At 44.3% G+C, this 18077-nt stretch overlaps 1 protein-coding gene across 2 annotated transcripts in view; it reads right to left on the bottom strand.

Moving 5' to 3' along the window:
• The window catches only part of Psd2 (pleckstrin and Sec7 domain containing 2), a 52640-nt gene that overhangs the window by 8898 nt on the left and 25665 nt on the right, over nt 1-18077 (bottom strand). Inside the window, exons 8-12 of one of the 2 annotated variants that reach the window (XM_017800919.1) lie at nt 5258-5348; nt 2587-2630; nt 1441-1631; nt 1200-1270; nt 490-647 (exon numbers count right to left, since the gene is read on the bottom strand). In XM_017800919.1, coding sequence (XP_017656408.1) covers nt 490-647; nt 1200-1270; nt 1441-1631; nt 2587-2630; nt 5258-5348 — 555 coding nt within the window. The remainder of the gene's footprint in view (nt 1-489; nt 648-1199; nt 1271-1440; nt 1632-2586; nt 2631-5257; nt 5349-18077) is intronic. The other variant, XM_008844281.2, reaches the window with a different exon arrangement.

Genomic DNA, 18077 nt, shown 5'->3' on the forward strand with positions numbered 1-18077 from the left:
TTGGTACTGGTCAGAGTGTTTTGTCACAGCAATGAAGAAACAAACTAAGACACATGTCAACCCTCATCTCAAGCCACAGAGGACAGGATGCAGCAGAGTGGAAGGCCTTACAGGCCAATGGTAGTGGGAATCTTTCCCACCTAAGCTCTAAGGGTGAATCCTAGTCTGCCAGACTGACCTTCAGGACTACAGAGTATGTCTGCTGCCCCTGCTAGGGCTTGTTAGGCCCAATCAGGTTTATGATCCTATGGGTCTAAGGTGGGGCCAGGTGGAGACATCTCTCCAGGTGATTCTGAGAGGACCCCAATTCTGAGAGTTTTAGAGGTCCTGAAGCAGCTGTTGGTCTGTGTCAAGCAGACACATCTAGTCTGTGACTGATGTGCACAAGAAGCCGAGTGGTGTACCCCAAAACTAAGAGAGTGGAACATGCAGGGTTGATGCTGCAGGCTGTGAGCCTGGGTGGCAACTCAGGATTTTGCTCCTACTTACGGTGCCTGGAAGAGGAATACCCTCCAGTCAGCTGTCTTCAGCTTGAGTACATTGGACTTCTTGCTGTAGTCAGATGCCCTGGTGGCCAGAGCATGATGCACACGGATGGCATTCTTCAAGTCACCCTCTGACAGAGCCTTATCAGGCCTGTATTCATCCTGAGTGGGATGCACTCTGTCACTGCCAGGCTCTAACTTACCACCCACACATTCTAGTGTCACTTTCCTCCCTCCCTCTCACTCTCTTCTCTGTCCCCTCTATGGAGTGTCTCCTGCACCCCAACAAGAATCACTCCACATACCCTTCTACAGCCCAGTCTGTCCCACAGGCCTGACACTGAGCCACTGGGCATTTCAAAGTCCTGCTCTCCCCTTTGCTGGGCGTGGTGGCACATGCCTTTAATCCCAGCACTTGAGAGGCAGAGGCAGGTGGATTTCTTTGAGTTCAAGGCCAGCCTGGTCTACATAGTGAGTTCCAGGACAGCTGGGGCTACAGGGAGACCCTGTCTCAAAAAGAAAAAAAAAAAAAAAGCCCCGCCCTCAAACCTTCAAAGCTTGAGTGAGCCCAAGTCAGACCTTTGATAGGAGAAGGCCCCAGTTCCTCCCTAAACCCTAATTTCGCCCAGGAACCTGTGAGCACCACAGGCAGGGACTGGATAGGACTGACCTGGCCTTTCTGACATAAGGACCTTGGGGAAGCATGTCTCTCACCTTCTGCAGGTACAGGATGGTCCCTTTGAGCACCGCGTAGAATTTCTTCCAGCCACGCCTCCCACGGGGTGCTGAGAAGGGGGGCACAGGTGGTATGGTCGCAACCTACCACTTCAGTAACTCCTACCCTGCCACCCCCTGCATGTCCACCTGTGTGCATGTGTCCCCAAAGGAGTGGCCAAGGGTGGAACCCTCCTGTGCCAGCATCCCTCCCAAGCCCCTTTCCCAGCCTGACACCCACTCCTCTTGCCATCCATGTCAGCATGAGTCTTCCGAGTCAGCACGCCATGCTTGTAAGTGGTGGCACTGAGAGCCTGCGGTACATCCAGGAAGGGGTTGCCACCATCCAGGATCCGAGTCACCTTCTTTGTGCCTGTCCCAAACTTGTCATCCACCAGCTCAGACAGGGATTTCCTCAGCTCATCCTCGTCACTAAGAAGGTACCAAGCCTGAGAATCACTTCCTGAGAGAACTTAGCCTGACATCACCACAGCCTCTCCCACCAGTCACTCCTGGATCCTCTGGCCTCCAGGGTTGGAGGCAGGAGCTCCAGAACACAGATTCATGTCTCTGACGCTTCCCTTAAGTCTTCAGTTCTGACTTTGGATGACCGTTCTTTGATTTGGGGACTCTAAGTTTATCTTCACCTTTGACATAGAATTGGAGACTTCCCCATCTTCAGGTCTCCGTCTTAATTTTCCTTCTCTCTCCAACCCAAGGAGCACTAACTCCCAGCAGACTGAAGCTGTGGCACAAACCATGCCAACATATTGGCAACAGGTCCAGCCTACGGTAAAGCCCTGGTAGAAGAGTGCCATTCCTTTCCAGTAGGAGTAGAGTCCTTGATCTTGGGGCATCTACACAGACCCAAAGGCACAGTTTCCTCTGGGGAACTCAGCAAGCAGACTCCCCCAGAGCCTCTCATAGCCTCACCAACCAGCAGTGTCTCCAACCCTCTTTGCAGATGCACCTCCAAGTCTCACAGCTTCCATAGGGGCAGCCATAGCTACCCACTGCCAAAAGCAATCGCAACTCAAACAACTTTTTATTCTTAGTATTTAAGAGACCTATGCCTCCTACCTGCCTACCTTTCAAATGGGAAAAAACTGTCATTGGTCGGGAACTTGGCAATATTCTAATACAGAAAAATCAGTCATAGTCATAGAACTAAATTCAGAGTTAAGTCTATTCCATAGCAATGTAAACATTGCACACTTGTACTCAAGTCAGAAAATTAACTCCAAAGGGTGTTGACCAGCTGGACAGGGGTCACCAGGGTTGGGATAGATGAGCACCATGGAGAGTGGTTTGCATGTCTGGCCATACCCCAGTCACTCCCTCTCCCAGAAATGGGTCTCACATACCCATGCCCCTGGGCACTACTCACATAGCCCATTCCAGCTTTTCATTCTTGATGGAGTTGTAAAGAGTCTGGGGAAGTGGGAAAGAGAGAGGAGTTCAGATGCGGAGTCAAAGAAATCCCTATGTACCTCCAGCAATATTGCTGTGGTGAGGCAGCACCTTTTCAGCTAATAGAGTAAAACTCATGCTTGATTCACACTTGTTTGTTGGATGAACAAATGAATGGATAGATGGATGTATGGATGGGTAATATTTAGTGATACAATCATTTACTATCTGTCTAGCCAGGAGACTGTAAGCTTCACAAGGTCAGAAGATGTCTATCTTGTTTACTACTGACTCTCTAGTGCATAATCTAGAATTCCACATAGTACAAATGCTCAACGTGATGGATGGGTGGATGGGTGGATGGATGGATGGGTGGATGGATGGGTGGATGGGTGGATGGATGGATGGATGGATGGATGGATGGATGGGTGGATGGGTGGATGGGTGGATGGGTGGATGGATAGATGGATAAATGAATGGATGGGTGGGTACACTGATGGGTGGATGGGCAGACAAATGGGTAAGTTTTATTTCTAAATCTACCCTAAGAATTCCATTCTACTGTATCTGGCTATGTTCCATAGTCTGGATCATTAGGCAAAGGTGGGGTGGGGCTTTGGCAGCCTGGACACATCAGAGGAGACAGAAGGGAACTGGCCTGCTGCTGTTGCTTCCCAGTCAAACCCTGAGGGTGGATGGATGGATGGGTGGATGGGTGGATGGATGGATGGATGGATGGATGGATGAATAGACAAATGGATAGATGGGATGCTGGCAAATAGCTGGATGAATGGCAGAATGTATACGTGGTTGATGTATGAAAGAGTTGTTCAGAGGGTTGAGAATGTGACTCATTTGGTAGGGTGCTCACCTATCATGAATGAAGTCCTGGGTTTGATCCCCAGAACCACATAAACCAAGTGTGGTGGTACATGCCTGAAATCCCAGCACTTGGGAGGTAGAGGCTGGAAGATCAAAAGTTCAAGGTCATCCTCAGCTACACAGTGAGCCCAAGGCCATCCCTGGCTATATGAGACCCTGTCTCAAGAAAAAACAAAGAGCATTTGGGGATATATGGATAGGTGAAGAGTGAATTGGTGGTTATATGGGCAGGTAAGTGATTATGTGGCTGTGTGGATGAATATACCCATGCATAAGGAACTGTGTGGATGGATGAAAAAGTGGGCAAAGGATGGGTGGGTACATGGGAAGAAGTGAATGAATGGGTGATGGCTTCCTCTCATAGACATGTTCTCAACAAGTACTTCTTTTTAATAATATAGTCTATTTTTATTCATGTGTATGAATGTAGTGCCTGCGTGTAGTGCCTGCATGTATGTAAGTGCACCAGTATCATGCAATGCCCACAGAGGTCAGAAGAGGGCATCAGATCCCCTGGAACTGGAGTTAAGGATGGTTGCTAGCTGCCATACGCTGGGAACCAAACCCTGGTCCTTTGCAAGAGCAGCCAGTGCTCTTAACCACTGAGCCATCTCTCCAGCCCTAATAATTTAATTCTTTCTGGCCAAATAAAACTTCACTGTATATACACACCACATTTTCTGTGTCCATCCACCTGTTGATAGACACCTAGGCTGATTCCATAATTTGACTATTGTGAATAGTGCCGTAATGAACATGGGTGTGTAGGTATCTCTGTATTGTTAGCTGCCATGTGGGTACTGGGAATCAAACCAAGGTCCTCTGAAAGAGCAGCCAGTCCTCTTAACCACTAAGCCATCTCTCCAATCCCCATCAACAAGTACTTCTTGATGGTGAGGCAGATAATTATGTTACAAAGAGAGATATAGATAATGTTCTCTTTCTTAGTTTTATTTGCAATTGACACATAATTGTATCTATCTTCCTCTATATTCATGATTCAACTCCCATCCTGGCACCACAGGTTGTTAGAAAACATTGATCTAAAATCAGCTAATCATCTTCGTCTCCCCATCTGCTCTTCTTTATCTAAATCCTGAGCTCCACCCTGGACTTCAGCCTCAAAGAAAACTAATTCTATTCATTACTGGTAATGGAGGAATGAGTGGGCTTTTCCCTGTGGCGATGACTATAGTGGTGGTGGTAGTGATGTTGGGGTACTAGGAGTGGTGATGTTCGTGGAGGTGGTAGAAGTGGCGGAGGTGGTGGTGGAGGAGGAGGTGGTAGTGGTGATGGTGGTGAAGGTGGTGGTGGTGGTGGTGTTAATGGAGGTGGTATAGGTGGTGGTGGTGGTAGTAATGGTGGTGGTAGAGGTAGTGGTAGTGGTGATGTTGGTGGAGGTGGTAAAAGTGGTGGAGGTAGAGGTGGTGGTAGAGATGATGGTAGTGGTGGTGATAGTGGTAGTAGTAGATGTGATGGTGGGTGGCACATAACAACTGGTGACAGTTATGGTTATTACTGTGACAGCAACGATGGTAAGTGGAACACTAAAAACAGAGCACACAGAGCCTAGAACTCTACTTTTCTTAGGTAACACAAAGCAGTCAACTGAAGAGCTGGGAAGTCTCTAACTGTGTCCCAGAGTGATGGGGCCCTGGTTCCAGTATTATGGGTCTAGAATGTCAAGATTTAGTGGGGTAAGAATTCTTTCAAGACACATGGGGGCAGCGCTGGGGGTAGGTATGGGAGCCCTTAGCAGGTAATACCTTCAGCAGGTCTTTGGCAAAGTCTTGGCCGTCATTCAGCTGGTCCAAGTTGGCAATGAATTGCTGGCAGGACATCTTCTTCCCAATGTTCTGTCATGGAAAAATGGTTCTGCCTGAGCATAGGGAAGAAGGCTGGTGTGATCCACACACCCTGCCCGCCCAGCCAGATGGGATGAGGCAGCAGAGAGAGCAATAGCAAAAGTAAAACTGCTCAGATGCTCCTTTATCTCTGAGTTTACAAACTCATGTATTCACATTTTATTTGACTCTCAAGTATCATGAAAGGTTCTCTTCAAACCCATATGAAGGATCAGATTTGGATGAAACATTGCTGACATCTTCCAGGTACCTGCTCTGCCCCAGATATTGTGTTTGACATGCATCATCTTATCTCCTTCTCCCTATGTGGTAAGGAACCCAAGGGTCAAGAAGGTGAAGTGATGCATGAAGGAAGTGGAAAGGCCCAGTGTATCTGACAGCAAAGCCTGTGCTCTGACCACTCCTCTACGGTTAACTCTCCCTACATCACTTAGCACCAAAATTTGAGCCCAGGCTTCTTAGCTCCTGAGCAGAAGCTCTATGTGTTCCACCACAATTGCCTCACCCTCTTACCTGCACATAGTGGGGCAGCAAGACCTCTACAAGGTAGGTGAAATAAAGGAGAGTTTGATCTTATGAAATCAAAAAGCAATTGCCACAAGCACACATGGGTGTTCCATACTGAGCTGGGCTGATACAAAGGAAACCTGAGCAAGTGGAGACACAAGCAAAGAGTTGGGAATGCCCAAACCTCCCCCCAAGTTCTGCCCTATGTAACCACTAAAGAGTAGATAGGCTTAGACCTTCCAAATCCACCACCTAATGTTCACACTGTCAGAGTCTCCTTGGAGCATCCCGTGGGAGGAAACAGTAGGTGGGAGGCTTTGTGGATTGGGGTTTGCTGTAAGGCAGTGTGTTTCTCCCTAGATTTAACTTCAGAATGTTGGCATCCCATGAGATGAGGATCCATAGTCCCTCAAAAAAAAGAATATTATAGTCCAAAAAAATTTATTTCCACATTTCAGAGCTTTGAACATGTTCATATGTGTTGGGATTCTCCAAGGAGGGGTTTCCATGTGCATTTTGCCAGGTTTCCTGACCTTGGCACCACTTTAGCAAAGAGACTCTATTAATGTCATGTGGTGCAATCATATACCTAGAAATAATGTGGAAAATAGTGATGTAAGGCCTTTGTTTGTTTGTCTGTTTGTGGCAGGGTCTCAACACATAGCCTAGGCTGGCCTTAAACTTGAGATCTTCCTGCCTCAGTCTTCAAATGTCCCTACACCCAGACAATGTAAGGCTTAATACACAGCTGACAAGAAGATAAGAATTTTCTTTATTTCTTCCAAAGGTTTAAGAGGAAAAGATTCTACATGTGCCTTAATATACATTTTTTGTCTGTTTCTATTTCTCTGTGTACAGACATAAGCATATAGAGAAATCATGGGCATTTGTAATACAAAGGTATGAAGAAATACTGTCTTTAAGTTATACACACACTGAATTCTCAACCATTAGGAGTGTAGTCAAAATATAGCAAGGCATGGGGCTGGAGAGTCAGCTCAATGATTAAGGGCACTGGCTGCTCTTGCAGAGGACCCGGGTTTGGTTCCAAGCACCTACATGACAGCTATGTCTATAACTCCAGTTCCATGGGATCCGATACCTTCTTCTGATGTCCACATGTGGTGCATATATACAGGCAAAAAATTCATACACAAAAAACAAAAATAATTTTTTAAATAGCCAGGTAATAGTCTGGGTTTGTAGTTTGGTTGGAGGAGTGCCCACTTAAAGTTAGTGTGCATAAAGCCTTGGGCTTAATTCCCATCACTATATAAACTGGGCATAGTAATGTATGCCTGTAATTCCAGGGCTCAGGAGGTGGAGGCAAGAAAATCAGAAGTTCAAAGTTATTCTCAGCAATATATAAGTTTAAAACTAGTCAGGACAGCATGAGACCCTGTCTCAAAAAATAATAATAATAACAACCAGACAAGATTTCTAATCTTAGTAATGACAGATTCTTGATGCAGAGAAACCTTTTTAATAAAAACAACTGTTGGGAGGACTGAAGAGATAGCCTAAAGGTTAAGAGCCCTGATTGTTCCTCCAGACAACCCAGATTTGGTTCCTGAACCCACACTGGGTGACTCACAAACTTCTGTGACTCCAGCTCCCAGGGATCTGATGCCTTCTTCTGGCCTCTACAGGCACACATACATGTGGCATACATTCACACAGACATACACCTAAATAAAAATGTTTTAGAAATTCACACCGACATACACCTAAATAAAAATGTTTTAAAAACAACTGTTGGACAAAATATTAATGAAACATCTGCATGAAGGCATTAGAGAAATATGAAGCAGGACATCATGGCTGAAGATCCTCTCAGGGAATGTAGATAGGTGAGCCCTGCATGAGAAGCTTTCCTCCTGCAAGCATGGCCCAAAGGCTGAGCAATCCAGTGACCTGACTGGACTCAAGAACAAAACCTGGAGTTCAGAGCACACCAAGGGCAAAGGGTCCTGGGAAACATGCCAGTCATATATCAACGTGAAACTGAAACAAAGAAAGGGAATACTGTAATGAATTCTTCAGTCAGAGAAGTGATCTCAGATGAAAAGTTGGGGGAACAGGAAGTGTGGTGAAGCAGGAAGCATGGGAAGCAGGAATTGGGTAGAAGAAGGAAGAATGGAGAAGTGGGAAACATGGAGAAATAGGAAGGTGAGGAAGCAGGAAGTTTAAGGAAGCCAGAAGTGTGGGGATTCAGGAAACATGAGGAAGCAGGAAGCATGGAGAAGCAGGAAGAGTTGAGATGCAGGAAGAGAGGATAAGCAGGAAGTGGGAGGAAGCAGGAAACTAGGGAAGCAGGAAGCATGGGCAAGCAGCAAGCAAGAGGAAGCAGAAACAAGAAGTGTGGGAAGCAGGAAGCTGAGAAAGCAGTGAATGGACTGAAGTCGTCTTGAGATGCTACATTTTAACAAGCCAGAGATGCTTATCATAGACCACAGAAAGAATTCTGAGGGCTTGAGATGCAGCTTAGTGGTGGAGTACTTCCTAGCAATCACCATGAGGCCTTAAGTTCAAGCCTCAGTATCACAAAAGAAAAATGTAAAAGAATTGTGAAAGAATGCACGACTAACAACAAAGGGAGAAAACAGAAATTTAAAAATACCTAACTAGCTGGGCGTGGTAGCACGCGCCTTTAATCCCAGCACTCGGGAGGCAGAGGCAGGCAGATCTCTGTGAGTTCAAGGCCAGCCTGGTCTACATAGTGAGTTCCAGGACAGCTGGGGCTACAGGGAGACCCTGTCTCAAAAAGACCAAAAAAATAAATAAATAAAAAATAAACCTAAATAATCCCAAAGTAGGCAAGGAAGGAGGAAAAAACAGGTGAATCAAACAGAAAAAGAAATTGTAACTTCATTTATTGCTTTGTTTTGTTTTGAAACAGAGACTCCATCTGTAGCCAAGGCTGGCCTGGAACTCACTATGTAGTCCAGGTTGACCTCAAACTCTCAGGGATCCTCCTGCTTTAGCTTCCTGAGCACTGAGATTAAAGGCATGAGCCAAAACACCCAGATTAACCTATTATATTTAAATTAAAATATATCATAATACATTAAATGGTCATATTAAAAGAGAGTTGTGAGAGCTAATATTTTTTAAAGTATATGGTACAAGAGTCCTATCCACAACATAAATGAATAGATATCCTAGAAGCCAAAAGTAAGAAAAGGATACACCACAGAACTAACAAACATTTGCAATACAGCTCCACTAAGGTCTGCAAAATAAATTTGAAAGAAGCATTACTAGTAGAGATAAAGAGGGGCATTTTCATAGTGATAAAGTATCAGTCCAACAGAAAACATAACCATCATAAAACCTAATAGCATAGCTTCAAAATATAAAACACAAAAATTGATAGAACCGAAAAATGACACGTTCACGGTTTTGTTTGCAGATCTCAGCACTACTCACTCACAGGAAGACCAAGTAGACAAAAACAAACCATGAAGAACACTAAATAAGTACATGCCAAGAAAGTAGGTGACCTAGATGAAATGGACAAACTTAGAAACATACACATAAGAACTGACCCAAAAGACTGTAGATGTGGCTCAGCAGTTAAGAGTGAATCCTGTTCTTTCAGAGAACCCAAGTTTGACCTCCAGTACCCTTGTCTGAGTAGCTCACAACTGCCTGTAACTACAGCTCCAGGGGAATCCTATACCTCTGCCCTCTGTAGGCACCAGCACTCACAGGTACATATGGACACACACATACGTACATAATTTAAAATAATAAAAATAAATCTTTAAAAAAGTAAGAAGAAATAAACTTATAAAAAGAACCAAAACCTCACGAGAAAAAGTCAAAAGACCAAATCATTTCATTTAAAGACCATTTAAAGAAAAATTAGTCAAGCCTTTCAAAATATCACCCCTTAGGAAAAAAAAAAAAAATCCAGAGGGAAGAATGTGTCCCAACTCATTCTTTAAGGTCAGCATTACCAATGCCTGACCAAAAAAAAAATCACAAGAAAAGAAAACAACAGATCAGTAATTCTTCTGGATAAAGGTGCAAAAATCTAGGCTGGGCATGGTGGCGCACACACTTAGTCCCAGCACTCAGAAGGCAGAGACAGGCAGGGCTCTGTGAGATTGAGGCTAGCTTGGTCCATACAGCAAGTTCCAGGCCAGTTGGGGTTACAGGGAGACCACCATCTACTGCAAAAAACCAAAACTAAATGCAAAAATCTTCAACAAAATACTAGAAAACCAAATCTATCAGCATGTTAAATAGAGTATATATAGGGCTGGCAAGATGGCTTAGCAGGTAAAGGTGCTTGTCATCAAGCCTGAAAACCTGAGTTCAAACCTTGGGACCCACATAGCACAGGAAGAGAGCTGACTCCTGAAAGTTATCCTCTGACCACCACACATGTGCCATGGCATGTGCTGTGCCCCAAATAAATAAATAGGAAAAAAAATGAAAATACTCAACAAACCGTGAACAGAAAGGAATATCTTAAAATGATGAAGGGCATTTATGAAAAGTTCACAGCTGACATCACACTCAATGGTGAAAGACTGGAATTTTTAAGATTAGGAACCTTTCCATTCACCATTGTACTAAGATTTCTAGCCAGAGAAATTAGGCAAGAAAAAAAAAATCCAAATTAGAAAGGAGGGAGTAAAATTGTCTTTAGTTGTAGGTGATGTAGTTTTACATACAAAATATCCTAAAGATTCACAAGTATTAAAATTAATGAACACATTTAACAATGTCATAATATATATGTTTCTCTACATAAAAATCAGGTATATTTCTTTTTTTAAGATTTTTTAAATGTTGTGTTATATGTGTATTATAGTTTGAAATTTTCATATATGCGTATAATGTATTTTGATCAAATCCACCCCTGTTCACTCAATTGCTTTCCTATTCCCTATCATCACTTTAACTCCCAACCTCATGTGCTCTTTCTTAAACCCACTGAGCCCACTTAGTACTGACACTGTGTACATGGCTGAAGGGCCATCCACTGGAGCGTGGATATCTTCCCAGGAAACTGCATCTCTGAAGAAAATTGGCTCTCCCTCTCCCAGCAGCCATCAATTGCCAATAGTTCCTCAAAATAGGGATGGGACTTTGTGACCCCCCTGGCCCACCCATGCTGGGATTTGGGCTGGCTTGATCTTGTGCAAGTTTTATGCATGCAGCCACAGCTGCTATGAGTTCATGTGTACAATGACCCTTTCATGGCCAGAAAACACTGATTCACTGCAGTCATATACTGTGTCTGGCTTTTACGATCTTTCTTCCTCCTTTTCTGCAATGACCCCTGAACCTTGGGAGGAGGGGGTATGATACAGATGACCCATTTAGGATTGAGCACTGAACTATCTCTTATTCTCTGCATGTGGATCAGTTGTGTGAGTGTCTGTATTAACCACCATCTACTGCAAAAGAAACTTCTTTAATGAGGAATGAGACATTAACTAATCTACATGTATAAGGATAAGTGTTTAGAGGGTCAGTTTAATACTAGGTCCATTTAGCAGAATAATAGTAGTAGGTTCTCCCCTACAGCCTGTAACCTGCTCAGTCATGGGTTCTTGAGCCAGTTAAGGTACCAAGCATGAGTTCCATCTTGTGGAGCAGGCCTTAAATCCAATCATAAAGTGGTTGGTTACTCCCATAACATTCATGCCACTATTGCACCTGTGGGCATGTCTTGGTAGGCCAGTCATTATTGTACCTCTCAGGTTAACAGCTAAGTAAGTCTGTTGATTACTTTCCTCCCCTGGTAGTATGCATAGAACCTTCCAACACGCTAGACAGCCAGTAAAGATGAAGCTTCCAGGTTGGTACTAGCTTTATTTCTCCATGTCCTATGACTCAAGCATATATGCCTTCAGCAATGTGGTTTTACCACCAAGTTCTGGATGGTAACCAAGGGCAATGCCAATGGCAATAGCCTTCAATGCTTGGAGGGATTTATGGGACCCCACTGACCAACAACTTGTAAATAGATAATCCATACTTGGCACTGGGCTTAAATTTTTTTAATATTTTATTTATTACTTTTATTTTATGTATATGAGTGCATTGCCTGCATGTATGTGCATACACCCATGTTGTGCAATGCCGTGGAGGTCAAAAGAGGTCTTCAGATTCCCCTGGAACTGGAGTTAAGGATGGTTTGCAGCCACCATGTGGGTGCTGGGAATCGAACCCGGGTCCTCTGCAAGAGCAGTCAGTGCTCTTAACCGCTGAGCCATCTCTCCAGGCCCTGGGCTTAAATTTTTTTGAATTACATTTATTTGCTTATTTAGAGTGTGTGTGTGTGTGTGTGTGTGTGTGTGTGTGTGTGTGTACAAGTGCCCCAGCATGTGTGGAGGTCAGAGGACAACTTACAAGAATCAGTTCTCTCCTTTCATCATGTGGGTCCTGAGGATCAAACTCAGGTCGTCAGGTTTAGCTGCAAGCACTTTTATCTGCTAAGCTGTTTCACTGTCCCTCAAGATTTTTTTTCAATTAAAAATTTTTTTTAATTTGTTATTGTGTGTGTACATAATGTATGTATGCGGATGTGCATGTCACAGCACACATTTGGAGGTCCAAGGACAACATTGTGGGACTGGTTTTCTCTTTCCCTTTACATGGGTTCCAGGGATCAAACTCAGGTCACCAGGCTTGCATATAAAGTGTCTTTATCCACTGAGCTCTCAATGGCCCAATAGACCAGGCTGGCTGTCTGCTTCTGCCTCCCAAGTGCTGGGACTAAAGGCATGCACCACCACACCCAACCCCAAACTGTATTTCTAAATACTAGAAATGAACAATCCAAAATGAAATTCAGAAAACAATTCTATCTACAATTCACAAGAATAAAATGAGGGAGCTAGTGAGAATATGCTCAGTCAGTACAGTGCTTATCACAAGGACCTGAATTCGATTCCTAGAGCCCACATGAAAGCCAGCATAGCAGTGCACACCTCTAAGCCCAGCTCCAGGGAGGCAGAGACAAGAGGATCCCTGGGTCTTGATGGCCAGCTAGTCTGAATCAGTGAGAGACCCTGTCTCAAAAAAAAATAAATAAATAAAAGTATGGAGAGGTTGGAAAGATGATGGTTCAGCAGTTAAGAGCACTGGCTGCTATTGCAGAGGACCCAGATATGATTCCCAGCACCTGCATGGCAGCCACCATCTGTAACTCCAGTTTCAGGGGAATCCAATGCCCCCTTCTGACCTCCTCAGGCATTGCACAGCACAGGTACACTTATACACATGCAGGCAATACACTCACGTACATAAAATAAAAATAATAAATTAAAAATAAGATGGAGCCGGGCATGGTGGCACACGCCTTTAGTCCCAACACTCAAGAGGCAGAGGCAAGAGGATCTTTGTGAGTTCAAGGCCAGCCTGGTCTACATAGTGAGTTCAGGTCCCTGAGACTACAGGGAGACCCTGTCTCAAAAAGACAAAAAAAAAAAAAAAAAAGATGGAAAGGTGATTGAAGAATGACACCCTATGTCAACCTCTGGCCCCCACACACATGTACATGCACACATGCATGCACACACACAAACACACACATACACAGACCCATACACACACACACAAAAAACTAATGAATAAAATGAGCAAGACATAGTGGTGCATGCCTATAATTCCAGCACTAAGGAGGTAAAGGCAGAAGGATCATGAGTTCAAGGTCATCCTGGGCTACATAGTGAGTTCCAAGCTAGGATAGACATGAGACTTTGTCTCAGAAATAATAATAAGCAGGGCATGGTGGCACATGCCTTTAGTCCCAGCACTTGGGAGGCAGAGGCAAGTGGAACTCTGTGAGATTGAGGCCAGCCTGGTCTACATGATGAGTTCCATGCCTACTGGGGCTACAGGGAAACCCTGTCTCAAAAAGATCAATAATAATAGTAATAATAAAATATTTATGAATAAGTTTAGGCAAGGAAGCTGGGCATAGTCTCTCATGCCTATAAATCCAGGCAAGAGAACTGCAGTAAGTTTGAGGCATTAGAGTACATAGTGAGTTCCAGGCCAGCCTGAGCTACAGCATGAGATCCTGTCTCAAAAAAAGTTGAACCAGCCAGGAGTGGTGGCACACGCCTTTAATCCCAGCACTTGGGAGGCAGAGGCAGGCGCATCTTTGTGAGTTTGAGGCCAGCCTGGTCTACATAGTAAGCTCCAGGACAGCTGGGGCTACAGGGAGATCCTGTCTCAAAAATACGCCAAAAAATAAAAATTAAAAATACCCCAAAAAAAAAAAGAGCCATGGAGATGAAAAGTTTGCATATTCAAAACTACAAACAAGTTTTAAAATTAATTAAGAAGGCATAAAGCCACAAAAAGATGTCCTTTGTTCATGGGTTAGAAAGATAATACTGTTAAAATAGAAATCCTCCCCAAACTGATATACAAATTCAAGGTCCTCTCTATAAAAATTTCCATACCTGCCTTATTTTCAGATGTGCAAAGGCTGATCCTCACATTTGTGTGGAATTACAAGAGATATCTTGAGAGAAGAAGAACAGACTTTGAGACTCAAATTTCCCTATTTCAAATTTTCCTACAAAGCCATAATTGTGAAAAGACTGCATCTGAAAATAAATGGACCTGAACTAAAAAGTCAGAAAATACACATAACTTTTATTTGAGAAAGGATCTTGTCTCCTAGGCTGCCTTCAAACTCATTATATAGATGAGGATGGCCTTGACCGTCTAATTCTCCATCTCCACTTTCCAAGTGGTAGGATTATAGGTGTGTGCCACCACATCCAGTTTTACGCAATACTGGGGATCAAACCCAGGGCCTCATACATGCTAGGTAAGCACTCTACCATCTGAGCCACATTCCCAGCCCTAAACCTGCACCTTGTGATTTGTTGTTGCTGTTGTTTGAGACAGAGTCTCACTATATAGCCCAGGGTGGCCACAACTTGTGCTCTGCTTGCCTCAGATTACTGGTATGTGCCACCATGCCTGCTAATCAGCTTGTTTTTGACAAGTCTGCCAATATCATTTGATGGGAAAATAACCTAAATGAATGGTGCTGGGACAACTACATGACCAAATCAAATGCAAATGAATGAAGCTGAATACCTCACACCATATTTAATTACTCAAAATGGATGAAAAGCTCAGCATAGGACTGGGGCTGCAGCTCAGTGGAGCACTTGCCAAGTATACATGAGGCCCTAGGTATAAGAGTTAATACTCTGGGACTGGAGAGATGGCTCAGTGGTTAAGAGCACTGACTGCTGTTCTTGCAGAGGACCTGGGTTCAATTCCCAGAATCCACATGGCAGCTAACGATCATCCTTAACTCCAGTTCCAGGGGATCTGACGCCCTCTTCTGACCTCTGCAGGCATTGCGTGATCTACCTACATGCAAGCAATACACTCATACACAAAGAATAAAAATAATAAGTAAAATTTTTTTTAGTTAATACTCTTAGAAATAAACATAGGAATAAGTTCTTCATGATCTAAGATCTGGTAATGGTTTCTGATTTATGATACCAAAAGCACAAACAGCCAAAGGAAAAAAAAAGAAGGGGCTGGGAAGATAGCACAATCAGTAACATACCTGCTATGTAAGCACTAGGACCTGAGTTCAGTCCCCAGCACCCATGTAAAAAGCAGGGATTGTTGGCGTATGCTATAACCCCATTTAGATGAAATAAAATGGGCTAAGGAGCTAAGCCAGTGCCTACAATCTCAACACTTAGAAAGTTGAGTCAGGAGGACTGGCTCAGTGGTTAAGGGCACTGGTTGCTCTTCCCAGCAACCCACATGGTGGCTAACAACCGACCCTAACTACAGTTCCAGAGGGATCTGATGCCCTCTTTTGGCCTCCATAGGCATGTATACACATGGGACATATATAAGTACAGGAAAAACATTTATATACATAAAATAAGAATAAATAAATCCAAAGTTATTTTCTTAAAGGTGTAAGATTTAGCAAGCCTACCCTAAGTGTATACCCAAAAGAATTGAAAAGAGGGACTAGCAAGATGGCTTAAAAAATAAAGATGCTTGCTGCCAAGCCTGATGATCTGAGTTTGATCCCTGGGACTGTCATGGTGGAAGGAGAGAACCAACTCCTACAAGTTGTCTTCTGACCTCCACATGTACAAAGTTGCACACATACCCAACCATGCACATAAATAAGCAAGCAAATAAATGCAGTTTTAATATTTAAAAAAGAAATGTAAATAGGTGTACAAACAAAAATATATACAAATTTTTACTCCATGTGCATATCCATGCAGTGGAATACTATTCATGCCTGAAAAAGAATAAAAGTACTGATACATGCTACAACATGAATGATCCTTGAAAACATTATGTCAGGATGAAATAAGTCAGACACAGGACAAATGCTATATGATCCCACTTACATGAACTATCTACAACAGATAAATCCATATAGGTAGAAAGCACATCAGCATTTTCCAGGGGCTGGGTAGAGGTAATGAGTGACCACTGGTAGTTTGGGGTTTATTTTGAGGGTGATAAAAAAAATAGTTCTGGCTGGGCATGGTGGTGCATGCCTTTAATCCCAGCACTTGGGCAGAGGCAGGCATAGGCCAGCCTGCTCTACATAGCGAGTTCTAGGCCAACTGTGGCTACAGCAAGACCCTGTCTCAAAAAGGCCAAAAAAAAAAAAAAAAAAAAAAAAAAAAAAAAAAAAAAAAAAAACCCCAAAAACACTTTGGGTTGAATGATGGTGAATGGAGCACCACACTGGGAAGTGCTTAGTGTACTCCACTGTGCATTTCTAAATGCTTTAAGTGGCCGGTGCTTGTTTGCAGCTGTATTTTATCACAAGTTGATCTCTTTCTAGACCAAAAAGCAAGACTCAACGAATTTCAAATAAATTAAGTCATACTAAAGAAGCTATTTCCTTTAAAATAAATATTGATAGTCAACCAGGCAAAAAAATATGTACAGGTGTGGGGGGATGCTATCCAGATCACTGCACAGCCCAGGAAGGTGTAGGGCTAGGAACCTCCAAATTGCCAGATTCTCTTTCCTCTCACTCCCATTTGGGTCAAGAGACCCCAGGGCCCTGGGCTCTCTTCCCAGAGCCTCTGTCCCCCAACCAAGGACAAGCCACAGACAGTCTGACCACAGCCCCAACCAGGCTGGGACCCTGTCTCTTCCGGGTCAGAGTGATCACCTCTCTAAGCCCATGTCCTTGCCCAGGGTGGAGGCTGGCTGGTGCTGGGTGCTGCCCAGGCCACCACCCAAGGAGTGATACTTGACCACTGTCTTTGGCCCAGAGAAGTCAGCCTTTTCCCCAAAGTCTGGCATGGTACCGAGGTCAGAATACTCCTAGGCTGTCTTTATGGTTTACCTGGAAGGAAGCCTTCAAGACCACAGCCGAATCCCTGCATCTGGCCCTGGGGTCCTCCACCAAGTGAGCCTAGCCCATCCACCAGTAACTCCACTACCTGGGAAAAACGCCTCCAGGTTCAGCTCAGGCACTCCCCAGCCTTCTACCCTCTCCCTCTGCTTCTTCTTCACCCCAACATCCAGCCCACTAACCCTGGGGGTCCAGGCATACCAGCAGCTGGAAGCCTTCCTGACTCCTGCACTCCTGACAGCCCAGTCAGCTTCTGTCCCTAGAGCTTTTTCTCAGGGCCCCAGCGGGGCCCACATTCCTGAAACCCCCAAGTTCCACTTAGCTCTCAGTATCTATCTGACAAGCAGCTGGAAGAGAAGAAGCCACAGGAACAAAACTGAGCACAGGGACCTCAGGGGAGCTCAGCAAATGCAACCAGTGGGCCCTGAACAATACATTCCTGGGAGCTGTCTGCACTAAGCCTCACAGACAGGAACTACAAGATGGGGAAGCAAATAGAGGCCTAGTGAGTGAAGTAGCTTGCTCCAGGCCACACAGCTGTGCTGTTAGGAAATATATAGAATCCGTAGCCAAGCCCCTTACCCCTGGAGGTTGGGCAACACTGCTTCAAGGAAACTGTCCACCTGCCTCTCCCTCCTCAGCTTTGGGGCTGGCTAAAACCTGCCATGCTGGGGATCTCTCCACCCAGGGGCTCACTGCAGGGGAAGATAATGTGGAAGGGTGTGTTTAGTGCTCCTTTTCAGGTAGCTAGCAACACCTGTGAACAGAGAGAGCTATCTTAGGGAAAGAGCTAATTCCCCTCAGGGGAATACATCTCTCTCTCTCTCTCTCTCTCTCTCTCTCTCTCTCTCTCTCTCT

Source organism: Nannospalax galili, unplaced genomic scaffold, assembly GCF_000622305.1.
Source record: "Nannospalax galili isolate Female #2095 unplaced genomic scaffold, S.galili_v1.0 scaffold760, whole genome shotgun sequence".
Taxonomy (NCBI): Eukaryota; Metazoa; Chordata; class Mammalia; order Rodentia; family Spalacidae; genus Nannospalax; species Nannospalax galili.